The sequence below is a fragment of the Podarcis muralis genome, chromosome 16 (genome assembly GCF_964188315.1).
Source record: "Podarcis muralis chromosome 16, rPodMur119.hap1.1, whole genome shotgun sequence".
In the NCBI taxonomy this organism is placed as follows: domain Eukaryota; kingdom Metazoa; phylum Chordata; class Lepidosauria; order Squamata; family Lacertidae; genus Podarcis; species Podarcis muralis.
The window spans coordinates 34,915,920-34,937,626 of NC_135670.1; the positions used below are offsets into that span (position 1 = coordinate 34,915,920).

General features: G+C 46.3%; 2 protein-coding genes across 20 annotated transcripts in view; one reads left to right on the top strand and one right to left on the bottom strand.

Moving 5' to 3' along the window:
- LOC144325854 (uncharacterized) overlaps window positions 1–18,344 on the bottom strand; it is a 37,385-nt gene extending 19,041 nt beyond the window's left edge. Inside the window, exons 1-2 of the mRNA XM_077920606.1 lie at window positions 18,320–18,344; window positions 17,864–18,046 (exon numbers count right to left, since the gene is read on the bottom strand). Of these exons, the coding sequence (XP_077776732.1) occupies window positions 17,864–18,046; window positions 18,320–18,344 (208 nt within the window). The remainder of the gene's footprint in view (window positions 1–17,863; window positions 18,047–18,319) is intronic.
- The window catches only part of RIMBP2 (RIMS binding protein 2), a 296,295-nt gene that overhangs the window by 94,262 nt on the left and 180,326 nt on the right, over window positions 1–21,707 (top strand). For all 19 annotated transcript variants that reach the window (XM_028709315.2, XM_077920566.1, XM_077920567.1 and 16 more), the window contains exon 4: window positions 19,806–19,946. In XM_028709315.2, the coding sequence (XP_028565148.2) occupies window positions 19,806–19,946 (141 nt within the window). The remainder of the gene's footprint in view (window positions 1–19,805; window positions 19,947–21,707) is intronic.

Genomic DNA, 21,707 nt, shown 5'->3' on the forward strand with positions numbered 1-21,707 from the left:
TAATGCCCTTTCAATACCCTTGAAAGGTATGGGGAGGAATGCCCCTTACCTCCCATTAATCTCTGGCTGGGACCCCTCCTGGGCAATGGAGTGCCCGAGAGTGCGACATGCTGGGTTCACTGCAAAACAGACAGTTGACCCAGTCCCAGTTAATGATGGGACCTATAGCTCTGTGTGAGGAATAGGGGTCTCCTAACAACTCTCAGCACCTTTAACAAACTGTAACTTCAATTATTTTGGGCGGTGGAGACCAGGGGGAGCCATGGCTGTTTGAAGTGGTCTCAACCTGTTTGAAATGTATATTGCAAATGGGGCCTCCTTGTTTTCTCAGAGCATCTGCAGGAAAATGGTGGTTTTCAGATGCCTGGAAAGTGATGGAGTGTTGTTTTTATCCACGGCATTAAGGACAGTCTAATCCAGTCTGGAACTCTTCTCTGGGGTAGATCTGAATGTTCAAGAGCCTTTCTCCGCTCCCCTTCCCCATACACGGTGGCTCCTGGCAGAGTCATGTTCTGAACCAGGGAGTGGTTCTGCCCCAGAGCTTGCTTTTAAGTCCTGGTTTCAGACATGGTGATCAAAAGATGCTTAGTTCTGTACCATGTGTGATTCATTGTTCTCCACTGAGTCTCCAGACAGCTGAGAATTTTTCAAGCTAGAAGATTTGATTTCCAGGCAGGTTTAAACCCCAGCACATCTCTCTTTCAAAATTAAGAACTCCAGGCCTCCTCCACCCGCAAGGAAGGGGATTTTGATGGCATCATTTTGACCCGCAATACATTCATTTCCCTTATGTGGGCATCTTTTCACAATGCAATCTCTTTCTGCTAGTGGCCATACCATTATGCCTTTGGGGCTAGGAGCTCTAAACTGTGTTTCAAAGGAGCGTGCCGAAGCAGAAAACACTTTAAAAAAAAAAAAAGTCGAATCTGGGTGGGTGAGATATTTTGTTTTCTTTTATGAAATTGCCTAGGTTCCATCTCCGATTAGTCATCTTTTTCCTTTTGTGGCTGGCGGGACTTCAGCCAATATGTGTGAATGTGAATTCCTTTGAATGTGAATTCCTTTCCCTTAAGGCCTTCAGATAAATTGAGGCTTAAGACACCTGTGGTTGCTGTAATGGGGAAGTGTAGTGGATTTTACACAGATGGGGAGAGTGAAAGCCCAGGGATGTTGGTATGCTCACCGTTCCCAGGTGGGATACACATATAGACAGGGGTGGATTTAGGGCTGAGTGAGCAGTGCACACTCACTGGGTGCTGAGCTGGGCACCATCTCAAAGCCTGGTAAGCGAAGTGCTGGGCTTTGGGAAGAAGTGTGAGGCTCTGGCAAGGACCTAGAGCCCTTCCACATCCTTCCCAAAGCCTAGTTATCACTTCCCCAGCTTTGAGAAGGAGATGGGAAGGCACCTCCTTAACTGCCTTTGGGAAGGCAGCATGGGGGGGGGGTGTGCAGACATCCAATTTTGGCCTCACATGGGGTGCCATAGCACCCTGGGGAGCATGGACGTGCTAATCTCTTTTTCTAGCAAAACAGCCTCAGGCGAATGGAGGCTGTTTGAAGGGGAGACAGAACTTTGAATTTTTTTTAGCTCTGGATGTAAGATATGAATTAAGACATTCAGTATACAGTGGTACCTCGGGTTACAGATGCTTCAGGTTACAGACACTTCAGGTTACAGACTCCACTAACCCAGAAATAGTACCTCAGGTTAAGAACTTTGCTTCAGGATGAGAACAGAAATCACGCAGCAGCAGCGGGAGGCCCCATTAGCTAAAGTGGTGCTTCAGGTTAAGAACAGTTTCAGGTTAAGAATGGACCTCCGGAACGAATTAAGTACTTAACCCGAGGTACCACTGTATCATACTATGCAACTATCTAAATGTAACTTTATTGTTTTAAGTTGTTTAGGAGTAAAGTTCTGTCCTAAAGCTTTTGAACCATATTTTTGGACTGGAGAATTTTCATTTCAAAGAAGAGTTGGTTTTTATTCATCCAGTTTGCTTCCGCATGTGCAATACTAATAGCCTCAATACCTCCGACATGCTTTGACATGGCTGCACTGTGCTCTTCAACTGTAAGAATGCCTCTTGCTTGCCTGGATGGAAAATGGAGAGATATGGAAGGGCTGGCCGGCTAGAAACATCTGAGTTTAGCATGGCTGGAATGTGCCTGATGCTAAAAAGTTTAAGGGTTCCTCCACTCACTTTCCCCTTTATCCCCGGTCCTTTCCACCACCAGCAAAAATAAAAAAGGAAGCAGAAATTGCTGCAGTTTATACATTAGTCTGTGGTCAGGAATGGAAATCTGACAACTGAATATGATCACTATTTGCTCATGTTGTTCTTGTTTTTAAGTCTGCAAGTGATGCATTATTTGCGTGTTCAGACCCAGAAACCTCCCCACTAAATAAATAAACACGTGACCCAAATTTTGGTTTTGGTTTTTGGCAGAATTTAGGCCACAACTTTATTGATTACAGAAAGTGACTGGTTGCATAGGCTCTGTTTCGACTAGCTCCCTGCCATGCAGGTAGCGCTGACCCAGGGTTCCAGCATAGGTCAGCCTAGGGTGAACACCTGGATAAGCGGAAAGCTGGGAATGGGCGAACTCCGCCACCCAAATATCCCCCTGGACTCAGGCACTGGCACAACCCCCTCACAGGGGTTGACCAAACCATTGAGTCCCCGGATTCCTTTAATGGATGGCAAGACAGTTCTCCCATCCCTATCACCTGAACCAGAGCCTATCTGCAACATTCCAAGTTGTGACGATTTGCTACGTGGCAGGCGAAACCCAAATGGCACCAGCCAATCAGCCAAGTGGGGAAAATTCCTGCCATGCCCCTGTCCCAACGACAGACGACACACAACGGCATAGCAAGGTCAAGCATAAAGCCCTAAAAGTAGGGAGAGGTGGGCGGGTGTTCCGAATGCACGCGCCAAAAGAGGAAGCTCTGGGTCACATGCATGGGCATAAATAGGTCGCTCAAACTGTTTGGACTGCATCCCATTGGCCAGATTGTACCCAGCTATGAGGGACCTACCAATTGGGTGTGGTGGCTGACCAGTCGTACCCACCCACAACACAGAGTGTCGGTTTTCCAGGTCTCACCGCAATACGTGCCCTCTTTAAGGGAGGACCTGAATAATTACTTTTTTAAAAACACACATTGCTTTGTTGTTTCCTTTACACTGAAATGAATGTAAGTTATGTATATAGTTATGTAACTTACATTAAGTAGCGAGCAGCAAGACGAATAACATACCGTATTTTTTGCTCTATAAGACTCACTTTTTCCCTTCTAAAAAGTAAGAAGAAATGTGTGTGCGTCTTATGGAGTGAATGCAGGCTGCGCAGCTATCCCAGAAGCCAGAACAGCAAGAGGGATTGCTGCTTTCACTGCACAGCGATCCCTCTTGCTGTTGTGGCTTCTGAGATTCAGAATTTTTTTTCTTGTTTTCCTCCTCCAAAAACTAGGTGCGTTTTGTGGTCTGGTGCGTCTTCTAGAGCGAAAAATACAGTAGTTATTTGGCAGACCCCAAATGCAGCAGGGCAGAAACAGCGCTGATTGTGATTAATACAAGTTACAACAGAAATTGCTGCCTTCTTAGGCCCCTTCCCCTGGAAGATGTTTACCTTGCTAGCCAGGGTAGATGACCCTCACAATTAAAAGAAGTTGCCACAGGGTGAAGCATGAATTTGTTCAACCTTAGTTAAATCTGTAGTTTCACAATTCAGATGGATGATGATGGCCACCTTCAAATAGCACATGGAAGATGGGGCACACTTGTTTTGTGCTGCTCCAGGGGGTAGAACCCAAACCAATGGATTCAAATATAAGAAAAGGGATACTGACTAAGCATTGGGAAGAACCTTCGGATGGTAAGAGCTGCTTGACAGTGGAATGGGCTTCCTAGGAAGGTGGTGGCACAATCTGGCTAGTTGGTAGTTTGAGCCCACCCAGGAACAGTTGCAGGCAGGGTTTCTGCATTGCAGGGGGTTGGACTAGATGACCCTCAGGGTCCCTTCCAGCTCTACATTTCTATGATTCAATGAAATGGTTAGGAGCGCACAAAGCGTTTCAGAGCAATATTGTTTTTGCACAAAGATGTGTATGAATACTATCAGCTTATGCTGAAGATTACAATATTGGTTGGGTTTGTGTGTGCGCGCATGGTGGAGGGAGGGAGGGGGAGAGATCCTCAAAAGCAGATTTTTTCCAAATGTCATGCTGATGGAAAATAAACTACAAAGTGCTTTGCTTCGTTAAGGGCACAGAAGAACAAATGCATCGCTTTCAAGTTCAATTTATCTTTCCCTTTTGATGTGTTCCTTGGTGTAAGATCTATGCTTAGATCTTCCTTTCTTTTTAAAAATTCTCCCTGTCATCAGCATATTGTTTCACAAGTGCGTTATTGCTTAACATTCCATTTGGTGAGTTTGTCAAAGGTCATATTGTTAGTCACTGTAGAGGATGCTTCTCTCTGTGAGATATATATATATATGGCATTGTATTGTGTGTTACATGCTTTCACCTTTCTGAAATGAATTGTTTATCTGACCTTCAAGCTATTTGATGCACTAAACTTAAGTTGTGGATTCTGCGAGTTGCCATAGGCTAAAGAAATGAAAAGGAATATAAACAAAGTATGTCAAGAAACTGATAAGTCACCCAACAGCTTGAAACATCATAACTAGACACTGGAAAGACCCACCAGGAGTGAATATAGACCACTGGTTCCAAAATGTATGGGAAACTGCCCTATTAGAAAAGTTAACCAATGAACTTAAGCTAACATGGGGGCAAGCAAAGGAGGATGTCTTCACCGTGGTGTGGCTCCCCTTTACCACATATACAGTGGTACCTCAGGTTAAGAATTTAATTTGTTCTGGAGGTCCTTTCTTAACCTGAAACTGTTCTTAACCTGAGGTACCACTTTAGCTAATGGGGCCTCCTGCGGCTGCCATGCCGCCGCCGCGAGTCCTGTTCTCATCCTGAAGCAAAGTTCTTAACCTGAGGTACTATTTCTGGGTTAGTGGAGTCTGTAACCTGAAGTGTCTGTAACCTGAGGTACCACTCTACAGCACAAGACAATGATCTATTCCCCCATTGTTGTTTAGTTGTTTAGTTGTGTCCAACTCTTCGTGACCTCATGGACCAGAGCGTGCCAGGCACCCCTGTCCTCCACCGCCTCCCGCAGCTTGGTCAAACTCATGCTGGTAGCCTTGAGAACAACATCCAACCATCTCGTCCTCTGTCGTCCCCTTCTCCTTGTGCCCTCAATCTTTCACAACATCAGGGTCTTTTCCAGGGAGTCTTTTCTTCTCATGAGGTGACCAAAATATTGGAGCCTCAGTTTCATGATCTGTCCTTCCAGTGAGCACTCAGGGCTGATTTCCTTCAGAATGGATAGGTTCCATGGAACTCTCAAGAGTCTCCTCCAGCACCATAATTCAAATGCACCAATTCTTTGGTGACCAGCCTTCTTTATGGTCCAGCTCTCACTTCCATACATCACTACTGGGAAAACCATAGCTTTAACTATATATAACTATACTATTCCCCCATAACAGCATACAAATCAATATGGCTAATCCGACCCAACAACCCCTCAGCCCACAAACAAACGAATCGCACTGCAACCAACCGAACGCAACCAACTAAGCTCTGGGCTCTCCAATCTCTTGCAATGGCAACTATATATATATATTCCTTTAAAGTAGCTAGGTGTTCCCTTACTACGTCTTTTCCTATCTTGGGCTGCAGCTCCCTCCTTACATCATTTATTCTGTACAGTGAAGATGCTACAAACCTGCATCTCTGTCCAACAATGTAGAGGCTGCTACAGAGAAAACCCTTTCCTGGGCTGCCATTCCCCCTACCCCGTCTAAGGGTGGTAGGAGTACCAACTCTTCAATTCTATGATTCCACAGGTGAAATCCTGTTGCCCTCTTTGTAGATCTGAGAAAGTAAGAAAGGATACGGTTTTCAGGTAATTGCCATCCTTTGCAAATTGGAAAACCCACGTCACCATTGTCTTTTTTTAATGATCCAGTATTATCTTTGTTGTCCTTTCCGATGTGACTCATGGGTGATTTGTTTTTGTTCGTGGTAAAACACAGCTGGAGCACCAGCTGATGCCAGTGTGGACAAGCAAAGCAATACCGAGCCTTTTAAAGCTTCTTGTGTCTTTAATTAAAAGCTTCCTGTTTACAGCTTCTAGCCATTTTATCGACTCTTGTAGAGCACAGCTGGATAATTAGGGATGAGCAGCCTCTTAATTGCCCTTGAATAAGGTAAAGGAACCCCTGACCGTTAGGTCCAGTCGCAGACGACTCTGGGGTTGCGGCGCTCATCTCGCTTTGCTGGCCAAGGGAGCAGGCGTACAGCTTCCGGGTCATGTGGCCAGCATGACCAAGCTGCTTCTGGCGAACCAGAGCAGCACACGAAAACGCTGTTTACCTTCCCACCGAAGCGGTACCTATTTATCTACTTGCACTTTGACGTGCTTTCGAACCGCTAGGTTGGCAGGAGCAGGGACCGAGCAACGGGAGTTCACCTCGTTGTGGGGATTTGAACTGCTGACCTTCTGATTGGCAAGCCCTAGGCTCTGTGGTTTAACCCACAGCACCCTTGAATAGTTTCTTTTAATCTGCCCCCAGAGGCAGTATGTTTCTTAATAGTATTTGTTGGAAACAGCAGGAGGGGAGAATGTTCTTATACCCAGGTTCTGCTTTGAGACTTCATACAGGAATCTGATTGGCCACTGTGAGGACAGGGGTCTGGGTTGACCATTGGTCTGATCCAGCTGGACTCTTCGTATGTTAAATGGCTCAGTGTCAATTTCTGTTCTCTCCTGGAGTTTAAAAGAAGGTAAAGCTTTAGTTACTGATTTCCTATTATTATTGGTTCTTCCACCTTCTTTTCATTATAAAAATAACAAAATACTGCTATTTCATGACAACAATGGCTGAGGATGCAGGACGTTTCATAGGACAATAAGATTGTCATTCTGTTGTTGTTTAGTTGTTTAGTTGTGTCTGACTCTTCGTGACCCCATGGACCAGAGCACGCCACTGCCTTCTGCAGTTTGGTCAAATACGTCCCCCCAAATGCCAAGTTCCTCTGAACATTTTAATATCAACAGTGTAGTATCCAGGGCCGGCCCAGCTGTGAGGCAAGGTGAGGTGACTGCCTCAGATAGCAGGATTCATTGGGGCAGCAGTTCCTAATGCAGGCTTCCTCAACCTTGGCCCTCCGGATGTTTTTGGCCTACAACTCCCATGATCCCTAGCTAGCAGAACCAGTGGTCAGGGATGATGGGAACTGTAGTCTCAAAACATCTGGAGGGCTGAGGCTGAGGAAGCCTGTCCTAATGTCAATCTTTCTTCTCCCCTTGTTCCTGATGTAGATCTTCCCTTCTTCCCTGGCATGGAGGTGGGGTGCTATTTTGGAGTCTGCCTCAGGTGCCAAAATGTCTTGGGCTGGCCCTGTTAGTACTCCACACATAATATTTTTATGCAGCTTGTATTTTGAATGCTCGCAGCAGAGCCTGTGGAAATTAATTTGAGTTTGCAATCTTGAAATAACAATACCTCTAATCCCCCTTCCAAAATATAATATAAATCTGATTTTAATTTTTTGTTAAGCTTCTTGAAATGGATTATGCAAGAGGCTGGTGATATTTACATTGCACCATGATCAGCTGTGTCTTCAGTAAAACGTTCTCTCTGCAGTAACTGTAGGTAAGGAGCCTGTGAAGTGCTCTTCCACGCTCATTTATTAACTTGTTTGTTGCCTTCTCCTTCATATTTCTTACATTTGCATCTTGTCCTTTTTGCTAAGGCAGGCAGAGCCATAGTTTGAATCTCAAAACAATCTTCTGGGGTCGGTTTGACTTGAGAGATGTCAATTTGTTTTCAAGCTACCCAGCACTGCTTCATGGCTGGGTGGAGATATGAAAACCCCTCCTCTCTCTCCAGGACTTTGGGGAACATCAAAAAAGACTAGTAAGTGGAGACCAAGAGAATTTGGGGGGGGGGGGTGGCAGCAGGGCAAAGCAATGCCAGTGTGATCTACTGGATAGAGGCTCAAGAGAAGGGGAAACAGTTTCAATCTCCACTCAGACACAAACCTTATGGGATAATCCAAGTCACTTTCTCTTGGCCATGGGTAGGCAAATGTAAGGCAATTGCCTTCTGGATCCGGCCCGCAGGTGGTCTGGGAATTGCCGCATGGATTGCCAGTGCACACATTCTTTCCCTCTCCCTCTCCCTCACATGGCGGCGGTGGTGGTGGCGCCTCCTCCCTCCCTCCTCCTGGCTTCTCCCTGCCCTGCCTAGAGTGGGAGGGGGGCTGGGCTTTGTTGGTGCCAGCAGCAGCAGCTGCCATTTTAAGCAGCCCCTCTCCAGAGCCCTTTCGCACACTGCTCATTGTCCCTCCACCGCCGCCACCAGCCCCTACCACTCACAAGACACAGGTAAGCAGCCACTGGGGCTCGTGGTGCTCTTGCATCATTTCACACCCCAAAATATAGTCCAGCCCCCACAAGGTCTGAGGGACAGTGGACTGGCCCCCTGCTGAGAAGGTTTGCTGTCCCCTGCTCTTAGCTATCCTACCCCACATGGTTGTTGTAGGCAGTGCTGTTTTTCTGTAAAAATAGGTGCCAGAACTCGCCATGAACGCCTCCCTTGTTCTGTTATAATGGCAATGACACCCACTTGAGAGGTGTCGGAACAGACTTCCGGAGAGTTCCGGCTGGGAAAAAAGCCCTGGTTGTAGGAATAAAATGGCAGAAGAGAGAACCTCTGAGCTTCTTGGAATGACCAGTTTGAAAAGAAGGAATCAATCTAGTTTTGAGGGGGCCAGGCTTGCGAGAGAAACTTTTTCAATCCATGTTCCACATTCCCTGATGGATAACCTTTGGGGGGGGGGGTGTCTCATGCTAGTGGCAGTAGGGCCAAAGGCATGTACAGTGGTACCTCGGGTTACAGACGCTTCAGCTTACAGACTCCGCTAACCCAGAAATAGTACCTCAGGTTAAGAACTTTGTTTCAGGATGAGAACAGAAATCGCGCGGTGGCAGCAGGAGGCCCCATTAGCTAAAGTGGGAGCTCAGGTTAAGAACAGTTTCAGGTTAAGAACAGACCTCCGGAATGAATTAAGTTTTTAACCTGAGGTACCACTGTACACTGGTCACACCTGTCCATATACAACCAAACATGGACTCATAGAATCGTAGATTTTTGAAGGGGCCACAAGTGTTGTTTAGTCCAACCCCTTGCAATGCAGGAATCTTTTGCCCAACATGAGTCTTGAACCCACAGCCCTGAGATTAAGAGCCTCATGCTCTACCAACCGTGCTGTCACACATCACATCCATCCCAGGTCCTCTGCATTATAGCAGTGGCACACGGCCCTCTTAAGAAGCTTAGCGCCTGCTTGTTTTGCCATTCCCTTTTTCTCTGCCTGCAGTGACTAGGCAGCAGAATGACTCTGCAAGCAGGCTGAGAGTTGGGGGGGGGGGCAGAGCCTCACAGGAGGAGATGCCATGGGCCCTGTCAGATGACTCTGTGGGCCTGAGTTGGCTTTCAGCACCTTGCACCTGGCCGAGGGAGGTGCTCAAACCTGGAGCCCTGCTGGTTCGCTGCATAGACTCAGTTGTACACACAGCTTTCCTACATTAAAGGTAAAGGTAAAGGGACCCCTGACCATTAGGTCCAGTCGTGGCCGACTCTGGGGTTGCAGCGCTCATCTCACTCTATTGGCCGAGGGAGCCGGCATACAGCTTCTGGGTCATGTGGCCAGCATGATTAAGCCGCTTCTGGAGAACCAGAGCAGCACACGGAAACACCATTGACCTTCCCGCTGGAGTGGTACCTATTTATCTACTTGCACTTTGACGTGCTTTCGAACTGCTAGGTTGGCAGGAGCAGGGACTGAGCAACAGGAGCTCACCCCGTTGCGGGGATTCGAACCGCCGACCTTCTGATTGGCAAGTCCTAGGCTCTGCGGTTTAACCCACAGCGCCACCCGCATCCCTTTCCCTGCATTACATGAATCCTGGCAGCTCTGGATGTGACTCAGAACTAGACCAGGCTTTTCCAATGGATAGGTGAATCCTAAATAGAAATAACGTTTCACTCTTGGGTCATTTTTGGGAACAGTTTCTGGAAACCCTTGGCTTGTGTCCACCCTACACTATATCACCAGCTGGAACTTCCTTCTTTCCTGTACAGGCTCTCCATTTTGCCATCTGCTGCCAATTTAACATCTCTCTGTGCTGGCAGCTTTCTTATGCCTTGTTTACTTTGCCTTAAAGAAAAAATAAATCAATAGGCAGGAGTTTTAAAGAGGAGTATCTCTAAAGCAATTAAGCTCTTGAGGAAGAAAGCCACAATTCCCTCTAGGGTGCTCTGGAAGCATCGAGTCTCACTTGTAGAGCGGAAAAAGGTTTTGTGTTGTTGCTGTTTTCGTTTTAATTTTGAATAGGGATCACAGTTCAGGGGCAGAGGGCATATGCAGAAGGTCCCGGGTGCAGATGCTGGCATCTCCTGTTATAAAAGGGTCTCAGGTGTCAGTGCTGGGAAAGACCTGGGACTTTAGTGAGTGGCTGCCAGTCAGAACAGACAGTACTGGGCGACATAAACCTATGGTCAGACTCCGGGTAAGGCATTGCTATTAATTGTTGTTGGTTTTGGTTAGACTTTATAGCTGCCGATTAAACTGATGGCTCCAAGCGACTTGCAACATATCTATCTATATCTATCTATCTATCTATCTATCTATCTATCTATCTATCTATCTATCTATCTATATCTATCTATCTATCTATCTATCTATCTATCATCTATCTATCTATCTATCTATCTATCTATCTATCTATCTATCTATCTATCTATCTATCTATCATCTATATCTATCTATCATCTATCTATCTATATCTATCTATAGCTCAATAGACACATTATAATATTGACACATCAATGCAATTCATAAAAAAGGCATGCATCCTTGACAGCATTTCACGTGTGAAAGTCAGGCCTTGTGTCTGATTTTCGCCCTTGGGCCAAGCATCTTTTCCTTAGCCACCCTGTGTTACGGACAACAGGTTGCGTGGCACAGGTCTCAGTAACCTTTTAGACTGCAGTGTTGAAAAGACACATGTTGGCTAGGGAAATTAAGGCTGGTGGGTTGTGCGTGTCTGCATCTGCATAGCAGCAGGGAGGCCCACTTGCCCAAATCAGATGATACTGCTGGGCTTATGTAACTTCAAGAATTGCTGCATGGACTTCCTTGTTTCCTCTTTCCCTCCCTTTTCCCTTTTGCATTGTGTCTATGAGATGGTAAGCCTTTGTTGTTCATCTCTGTTCAGTGCTTAGGATTGGTTGTTGTTGTTGATGCTTTATAAGTTGCTATTGTTCCTAATAATATTAATAATTAGGGCCCCTTTTCTTCTTTCTCGGTGTTTATCGTGGATGTCACTTCAATGGCATTATTATTATTGTTGTTATTGTTATTGTTATTTATAGACTTGCACCCTAGGAAAGTCACTTCAGTGCTGCAAACATAATGGTTTGACTTCACCCCTGGAGGCACACTCCGTTGTCTCTCTCTCTCGAGAGATGGATGCCAATAACAACATTATTATTGTATATTTGTTTGTACTTCCGTCTTTTTTCCCCTGGCAGCGACTCAAGGTGGCTTGCAGATAAAAATAAGGACAGCCAAAATGGTATTTATGCTGCGAAGCCATCTGATTTTTTTTTGTTTTATAGTCATAGTAAGAGTAATGCTATCTTTTTGGATTGAACACAGTGTTTATGTGCCTACAGCTGCAGGAGTCTTGGGCTCATGTGCTCCTATTGCCTCTTCTCAGGGAAAGGGAATTGGAAGGATCTGCTTTCGCTTTTGAACTAATCAGTCTTTCTCATTTCATCCGAACAGTGATTAATTTGAAGAAGCCACGATCAAACTGTGATTTGTGTTCCTTGTTTTCCCCTCTAACCATAATTGAAACTAACCAGAGTTCTCCGGACTTTTAGATGTAAAGGAGGATCTCAGGTTAGTTTTGAACATGGCAACTGGTGCTTCCCCTCTCCTTGTAGCCATTCTGGAGTGGGGAGGGCACAGGTTTGAGACTCGTTTTTGTCTTGCTAAACCATAATTTGGTGTTGCATCTGAACTAGTCGACTGGTGTTCATTCTCTCTGGGACAAAGAAAGCCAAATCAGATCTTTGGTCCATCTAGCTCATTGTTGTTGACACTGGCTGGCAGCTGTTTTGCATCACTTGGGGCAGGAGTCCTTCCCAACCCTTTCTGGAGATTAAACTTGATATGTTTTCATGCGAGACTCTGTCAATTTAGCTCAATATGGTCTACACTGACTGACAGCCGCACCTCAGGTGGGCTCCTTTCTTTGCCCTATCTGGAGATGGAAGGGATTAACGCTGGGATTGATTGCATGCAGAGAGCATGTTTTCTACTGCTCAGCTCGCAGCACTTGCAATAGCAACCAAGGCATATTTGGTATAATCCATTCCTTTGAAAACTATGGTTGGCATCTCAGATTGGGGCGGGCAGTAATCAAGGTGAGAGTTTGCTGTGCTTTGCAAAGCCTGAGAAATGTGATACAAGCAAGATTCATTCCAACGTCACCTTTCCATGCCGGCACAATATATCCAGGAGTGCACTGGTGGATTGATAGCTTTGTAATTGCTGACATTTTTTCCCTGCTTGGTTGAGCATCATTCTCTGTTTCGTTCTCCAGCTACCAATTTCCTTGGCTGTGGCGCATTTGTCACTGTAGGAAGTAAAGAGCAAACAGAAAGAAAACAGGCAAAGTGCTCCCCACTAAATTATTTTAGAATTTGCCCAATAAGCAGCAAAGGTGGCAGGATCCTTTTTTTTTTTAAAAAAAGCAATATACTATAATGCAGCCGATTTGAGAAACACTGCAATTAAGTAGGGTGTTGTTGCTTTTCAAAGCTATTGTTGGCATCCATCTGTCTCAAGAGACAATGGAGTGCACCTCCGGGAGTGAAGTCAAACGACTGCGTTAGCGGCTCTGAAGTGACCTCCCTGGGGCGCAAATATGAATGGAGATTCTGGACTGGCCAGAAAATAAGACTCCCCTCTCGGCCACGCTGATGTGGACCAAAGGAAAGCAGAGCAATACATTTGGCACCAGCTTGGCTGCAGGAGTTGCTGGAAGGAGGCCTACAAGGAGTCATCCAACCACTTCAGGGACTCTACTCTGAATTTCTGTAGGGTTTACTCCATGGGTAGGCAAACTAAGGCCCGGGGGCCAGATCCAGCCCAATCGCCTTCTAAATCCGGCCCATGGACGGTCCAGGAATCAGCATGTTTTGAGTAGAATGTGTCCTTTTATTTAAAATGCACCTCTAGGTTATTTGTGGGTCCTGCCTGGTGTTTTTACATGAGTAGAATATGTGTTTTTATTTAAAATGCATCTCTGGGTTATTTGTGGGGCATAGGAATTCGTTCATATTTTTTTTCCAAAATATAGTCCGGCCCCCCACAAGGTCTGAAGGACAGTGGACCAGCCCCCTGCTGAAAAAGTTTGCTGACCCCTGGTTTACTCCTTAGCCTTTTCTTCTCCTGAAGATATCCCACAAGGCAGTGGAAGTTTAGGATCAGAGTTTTCATTGTCCTAGAAGTTCATTCCCAGGTGGATAAGCCCCATCTGCCCCTCACTGAGGTTTTAAGACTTAATGGCTACCCTCACCTGGTTGACCCAGCAAGTCAAAGCCATTCCTCAGGTGTGGCTGCTTCTTCTAGGAGCCACGGGTAAGAGCTGGGTGTAGGGTGGGAACCAGAGGTGGATCAACCGCCCCAGAAGGATCACAACGTGTCCCCCACCAGAGGTACTAAAAGGTAAAGGTACCCTTGCCCGTACGGGCCAGTCTTGACAGACTCTAGGGTTGTGCACCCATCTCACTTAAGAGGCCGGGGGCCAGCGCTGCCCGGAGACACTTCCAGGTCACGTGGCCAGCATGACAAAGCTGCACCTGACGAGCCAGCGCAGCACACGGAAACACCGTTTACCTTCCCGCCTGAGCGGTACCTATTTATCTACTTGCACCCGGGGGTGCTTTCGAACTGCTAGGTTGGCAGGCGCTGGGACCGAGCAACGGGAGCGCACCCCGCCGTGGGGATTCAAACCGCCGACCTTTCGATCGGCAAGCCCTAGGCGCTGAGGCTTTTACCCACAGCGCCACCCGCGTCCCCACCAGAGGTACTATCCTTGCCATAATACTCCATAATGATAAAGGTAAAGGGACCCCTGACCATTAGGTCCAGTTGTGGCCGACTCTGGGGTTGTGGCACTCATCTCGCTTTATTGGCCAAGGGAGCCGGCGTACAGCTTCCAGGTCATGTGGCCAGCATCACTAAGCCGCCTCTGGCGAACCAGAGCAGCACACAGAAACGCCGTTTATCTTCCCGCCAGAGTGGTACCTATTTATCTACTTGCACTTTGACATGCTTTCGAACTGCCAGGTGGGCAGGAGCAGGGACTTAGCAACGGGAGCTCACCCCGTCGTGGGGATTCGAACCGCCAACCTTCTGATCGGCAAGCCCTAGGCTCTGTGGTTTAGACCACAGCGCCACCCGCGTCCCTCAGGTAATACTCCATACACCCCACTATATTATTTGTCTTCAAGGCTGCCAGAATACCCTCTAGAGCAGGAGCTCTCAAACTCCCCCCCGTGGACCCCTTGAAAATTGCTGATGGTCTTGGCAAACCACTTAATTATTAATTAATTAATTGCATTTTTGTTGCTTCTTTTATTTCTTGTACAGTGGAACCTTGGTTTTCGAACGTAAGCCGTTCCGGAAGACTGTTCGACTTCCGAAACGTTCGGAAACCGAGGAGCAATGGGCAATTGGCAAAATCCATCGAGAAAAAAGAAAAAAAATGCAGTGGAAGCCGTTCAACTGCCGAGGAGCGTTCAAAAATGGAAGCAATTACTTCTGGGTTTTCGGCTTTGAGGCTTCCAAGACATTCAGCTTCCGAGACGCTCAAAAACCGAGGTTCCACTGTATCATATTACAATCTGCATCCCTTAAGATTCAAACTGTGATGCAACGAAGTACAATATAAAAAGTTAAAGAAGCGGCAAAATGCAATTGAAGATAAATATTAATATTTACTGCAGACATCCTGCAATACCTTCTGAGACTTTTAAAATTTGTTGTTGTTTAGTCGTTTAGTCGTGCCTGACTCTTCATGACCCCATGGACCAGAGCACGCCAGGCACTCATGTCTTCCACTGCCTCCCGCAGTTTGGTCAGACTCATGTTTGTAGCTTCGAGAACACTGTCCAACCATCTCATCCTCTGTCGTCCCCTTCTCCTTGTGCCCTCAATCTTTCCCAACATCAGGGTCTTTTCCAGGGAGTCTTCTCTTCTCATGAGGTGGCCAAAGTCTTGGAGCCTCAGCTTCAGGATCTGTCCTTCCAGTGAGCACTCAGGGCTGATTTCCTTAAGAATGGAGAGGTTTGATCTTTTTTGCAATCCATGGGACTCTCAAGAGTCTCCTCCAGCACCATAATTCAAAAGCATCAATTCTTCGGCGATCAGCCTTCTTTATGGTCCAGCTCTCACTTCCATACATCACTACTGGGAAAACCATGGCTTTAACTATACTATTCTTTTAAAATTGCCCACCCTCAAACTCCAGACCACCCCCAGAAACATCATACATACATCACAGAAGGGGTGTATCCCAGGACCACCTCCCCCAATACATCATACATACATCACAGGGGGCGATCTAAAACAGAATCCTGAGTGTGTTATCTCCTGTCTGGCATGTTACCGGATTGCATTATCTGGGTTTTGACCACTCTTTTGTTATTATAACTATTTAATTCCCGAATCCAGGTCACAGGCTCACCCTATTCACACCCTAAATGTGCCCTTAAGGCAGGATTTGTGAGCACAGAGACAATGGGGAGGTTTTTTCCCATTTCCTTTGACCTTGCAGAGAAATATTTGAGGTCATTTTGGGAGAGAGAAAATGGTTTCAGGACTTTTCTGTGGGTTTCAGACATGTGATTTACATATTTGTATGTTGTTTGCTTGGTACATTTATGAACATCTATTTTATACAGTGGTACCTTGGGTTACAGACGCTTCAGGTTACAGATTGCGCTAACCCAGAAATAGTACCTCAGGTGAAGAACTTTGCTTCAGGATGAGAACAAAAATCGTGCTCCTGCGGTGCGGCGGCAGCAGGAGGCCCCATTAGCTAAAGTGGTACCACAGGTTAAGAACAGTTTCAGGTTAAGAACGGACCTCCGGGACAAATTAAGTTCTTAACCCAAGGTACCACTGTATATATAAGACCTTAAAATTCTTATAACAATACCTCCCAGATGTTTTGGGCTATACCTCCCATCAACCCTGAGCACTGCCCATTCTGATGGCAGCTGGAGTCCAGCAACATACGGAGGGCACCAGGTTGGGGATGGTGTGTTTGACAGATGATTTCTGTCTAGGGATTCAGGCAACAGTCTTACCTAGTCCTATCTTGAGATGCTGAGGATTGAATTTGGGATCTCCCGAATTCCAAACATGCCCCACTGAGCTACAGGAGCAGAGACTCATGCATTGTACTAACTAGCAAAATATTTGCATATAGTCCTCTGATATTAGAAGATTTAATATCAGCACCACCTGCAATGGTGGCGGTCTTTCAAGCATAGTTGTTGCTGCCTCCTTCTCCCCCTGCCCCCTTACAGGTAAAACAATCCTGTTGTTATTATTATTATCAATGCAGTGTATCTTTATCTGCCTGTTTCATTAGGGCTGAATGGATCCCAGAGGTTGAGTTACGGTCTTTATTCAGTTGATACAAAAGCAGCCAGTGGTAGGCCTATGAATAAATGAACAGGTTTGCCATCCTGTGCCTAGCATGGAGATGGAAAGTGGCACAGGGCCACCTCTCAATATTATTAGAGGAGCTGATAAAAACTTGGCAGGCTCGTTCCAACTGAACTGGCATCGGGGGAAGGAATTTCACACGGCATTGGTGCCGGGGTGTTAAAGCACCAGAGAGATGAAACTGAGCTGGTGCTTTTGCTAATAGACAAGATTTTTGAATGTAGATATAGTGGTACCTCGGGTTACATACGCTTCAGGTTACAGACTCTGCTAAGCCAGAAATAGTGCTTCAGGTTAAGAACTTTGCTTCAGGATGAGAACAGAAAACGTGCTCTGGCGGCATGGCAGCAGCAGGAGGCCCCATTAGCTAAAGTGGTGCTTCAGGTTAAGAACAGTTTCAGGTTAAGTACGGACCTCCGGAACGAATTAAGTACTTAACCCGAGGTACCACTGTATCAGGTGCTCGCCCTGTTCCTTTTGCTGATGAAAAGCCTACAAATGTACCCAAGTTTTCAGGGTTTTATAGTGGGCTCTTGGTGCACATCCTGCCATCTCACTCACAGTCATACATGGCCAATAGCATGCTATATTTGACTTGGTGGGTCACACAGGTTGCGGGTCACTGAGCTGATCAACAGAATCTCTGTGTGCTTTCAATCCTGGTGTGTAATCCTTGCCGACTGAAGAGCGGAGTCTCTCTCTTCTCGCATAAGTTACCAATATCGTGTCTTAGTTAGTTTGCTAATTAAAAAGCTTGCCTCTGGTTTTGTACTGAAGACCTCCTATATTGTATGAGATAATTATGTTGCATGCTTTTTTGTGTTGTACACCAGGTTTTAATTATTTGGGGATAGCTTGCATCGCGAAGGGTTTTGAGATGTGGTGATGCTCGAACTTCTTCCAATCTATGCCCCATCCCGAGAGACAAGGGTAGAGTGAGCAGGGATTACCCACCTCTGTCACTGGTGTTGTGCAATGCCAGGTCTATAGGCAATAAAACCGTCACCGTGCGAGACTTTTCTATCTCGCTGGGGGTTGACCTGGCTTGTGTGATGGAGACCTGGGTGCGTGAAGGTGAAGTAGTCGCCCTGAATGAGATAGCACCCCCGGGATTCTCCGCCCTCCTCCAGTAGCGGACTGTAGGTCAGGGGGAGGGGGTAGTGTTGTTAATTTGGGAGGATTGCTCTTTCAGGGCTCTGCTATCACCATCAATCTCCGGCATTGAATGTGTTGGCCTAGTGTGGGGCACTAAGGAGAGCTTGGCTGTCTGTCTGGTGTACCGACCACCTAGCGCACCAGCAGCCACCCTGTCAGGCATGTTGGATGTGGTGGCAGGCTGGGCCTTGGAATTCCCTAACCTACTGGTTTGGGGGGACTACAGCATCCATGCTGCTGCCACCCCCTTCTCACGGGCTCGGGACCTGGTGTCTTCCATGGGGACATTAGGGCTCTCCCAGTTTGTTTTGGGTCCCACACACCAAGCTGGATTGGAATTTTTGATGCGGGTATAGATGTGATTATGTCCTCACTTGTGGAAGTGCCATGGTCTGATCACTATGCTCTGAAAGCCAGGATTGACTTCCCGCCCCCATCCTGCTTGGGTGGCGAGCCTATTTGGGCTCTCCCGCGAAGGCTGATGGATCCTGATGGATTTCATCAGGCCTTGTGGGACCCTGCTCCCCCTGGTGGCTCACTGGATGAGCTTGTCGAGAACTAGAATAACCGGCTCTTGGCGGCCATCAATGAGATTGCACCGAAGCACCCTCTGCGACCCCGCCGAAACCGGGCCCCGTGGTTTACCGAGGAGCTCTGGAAAATGAAGCGGGTCCTCAGACGGCTAGAGTGAGCAAAGAAAAAAGAAAAAAAATCTGTTTGATTGTTTATTCTGATTGGCAAACATGGGTTTCCATGGTCTTTAGTGTCCACGTCTTTCACATTACCTGCTCCCGCATTTTAAGAAAGGCATTGACAAAGGGCAGGTCCACACAAGGGCAGGACCCCAATTTCAGTTCACAGTTTAATCCCCAGTTCCCCAAACCAAACAGCCATTTGATGTTGCTTCTCTAAGTCCCAAGAGACCCAAACCGCTCCATGCTTGAGCATTCAGAGTTCCAGATATTCCTGGACTTCTTGCAATAAGGAAAGCGTTGAGGACAGTTTGGGGTAACCGTTACTTGATATGAAATTGTATAGCCTCTCAAACAAACCAGAACAAATGCTCAATAAACAGACAACCATGTATAACTTCCCCCACAAACTTTGTGCAAACAAACTGGGAAGGATGCTCCAATCCATTAACAGGTCAACTGGATGCGGCCATATTGCATGTTTGCAGCGTGCAGTGTTTGTTTGTTTGTTTTAGTAATGCACATGAGCAAACATGCACATTGCCAAAAACAAAGCACAAAAAGAAGTGTATATGTTTGTGTGCGTGCGTGCGTGCGTGCGTGCAGGGGAGAGAGCCATAAAGGAACTAGAGCGCTATGGCACACAAAGGATTCTGAAATCCTAAACACAGTGTTTCAGAAACAAGCCCCACTGAACTTGGTGGGACTTACTGTAAACATGCTCAAGGTTGTACTGTAAATGGAAAAATGGGGGATATCTCAGTGCTTAGGTTGCACACACTCCAGAAGTAAGATGGGATTCAGAACTTGAAAATATGGGAAGAATGGATGAGGATCAGTTGTCTAGCAATGGAGCTTATTTTTTGCTGTTGCTTGTATTTGAACAGACATGTGGTATTTAAAAGCACTCTATAAGCTATACGATTGCAAAAGCAAACAGCCCCATGGAAAGATAACCCAGTGTACGGCTTATTATATTCCCGCCCCCCTCATAAATGGAAGATTTGAACTCTGATATTTCCTTCCGTTCTTCTCTTTCCTCCTCACAGTTTGGAAATGAGCTGCCGTACTTACAACCTGCAGTGCCACAGAAAACATTTGGTCGGATCCATATTTTAGAAGAGAAGAACCAGGCTTTTCGGTCTAATGTCACCACACTAACCCAAGAGAATCATCGGTGCAGCTTCTTAGTAAGTCATCAAGTTTTAAATTTTCTTTTCTTGTTTTTGGGTTTTCTCGGCTTGCTTGGAGGCAAATGTAATTTAGCAGTTCAAGTGTAACTGTCAGAACTCTTTCTCGAGCTCCTCTTACGGCTTTCTCCCCCCCCCCCGCCCACCTCCCCAGACATGTATTGTTATGTACAACGCTTTGATTCCTTGTTTTTCTACTAGAGGGCAATATGAAATGGAACATTTCATAGCTGTAATATTGCTTTATTGTGTGAAAGGGCAGCTCATACTCTGAACGGCAGTGATTAATCTTGTTTCTGATTTTAAACAATCTTTTGCTAAGCTCTGGTATTACATTTGGATTGGGGGTATCATTCAAATCACTGTATCAAGGATGATGAAGTTTTCAAGCTGATGTCTCCGTTTGCCACTCAAGCAACGCTCTGTGAAATATGAAGGTTTGAGAATCTGGCTGTTTTGATGGAAACATGTGCAATATTCGTCAACAAAATTACAAGCAAATGTGCCTAAGTACATAGGGGCAGGAGACGACTTGGCAAAGCTCTTTTCCCATGGACCGTTGCCCCGTGCTGAGCTTGTTCTGTTTTAGTATTTAGTATTTTATATCCTGCCTTATATCCAGTAGCGTAGCGTGGGGGGTGTAGGGGGGGCCAGCCGCACCGGGCGCAACATCTGGGGTTAGGGCAAATCCACAGGTTAGGGGGCGCAAATCCACGGGTTAGGGGGCGGAAATCCATGGGTTAGGGGGCGCAAATTACTTGCCTTGCCCCGGGTGCTGACAACCCACGCTACGCCACTGCTTATATCCCAAGGTGAGTTGGCATCTTCCTAAACTCGTTCATGAAACAGTCATGCAATACTACGTGAAAACAGCAGAAAGCAGTACAATATCTCTCTCACAGTGTATTAAAAGCCTTGGGTGAACAAAGCCATTTTAGCTTATCTGAAAACTCAGAAGTGTGGGTGCCAGCTAGGCTCATGGGAGCTCCATGAGCAAGGCACTGCCCAACCACAGGACCAGAGGACCCTTATCAGAATGCTGCAGTGCAATTGCTGACAGGAGTGAGGCTTTGTCAGCATGTAAAGCCTGTGCTCAGAGGTCTGCACTGGTTGGCGATCGGCTACCGGGCCGTGTTCTAGGTGTTACTGTTAGAATATAAAGCCCTTAATAAGTTGGGACCAGTCCTCTCGTGAGATCCCCTTACCCTGTATGTACCCACTCAACTGCTTTGATTGACAAAACTGGCACTACTACAGGTGTTACACAATACCTGCACCACATCTGTAAGAACTCGATCATTTAGTATGGCAGCACCTGAACTTTGGAACTCCCTGTGTATTAATATCAGGCAAGCATCTTCACTGTACAGTGGTACCTCGGGTTACATGCGCTTCAGGTTACATACGCTTCAGGTTACAGACTCTGCTAACCCAGAAATAGTACCTCGGGTTAAGAACTTTGCTTCAGGATGAGAACAGAAATCGTGCTCCAGCAGCACGGCGGCAGCGGGAGGCCCCATTAGCTAAAGTGGTGCTTCAGGTTAAGAACAGTTTCAGGTTAAGAACGGACCTCCGTTGAATTAAGTTCGTAACCCGAGGTACCACTGTATTCTTATTTAGATATTTTCACTTAGGCAAGCCTACCTAGATGTTTAGAAAGTTTGCATGAATCTTAATTTGTTTTCGTCTATTCTATTACGGTTTAAACTTTCTGTATGTTTTAACTTATGGTTGTTAATGATAATTTTACTGTTTTATCTT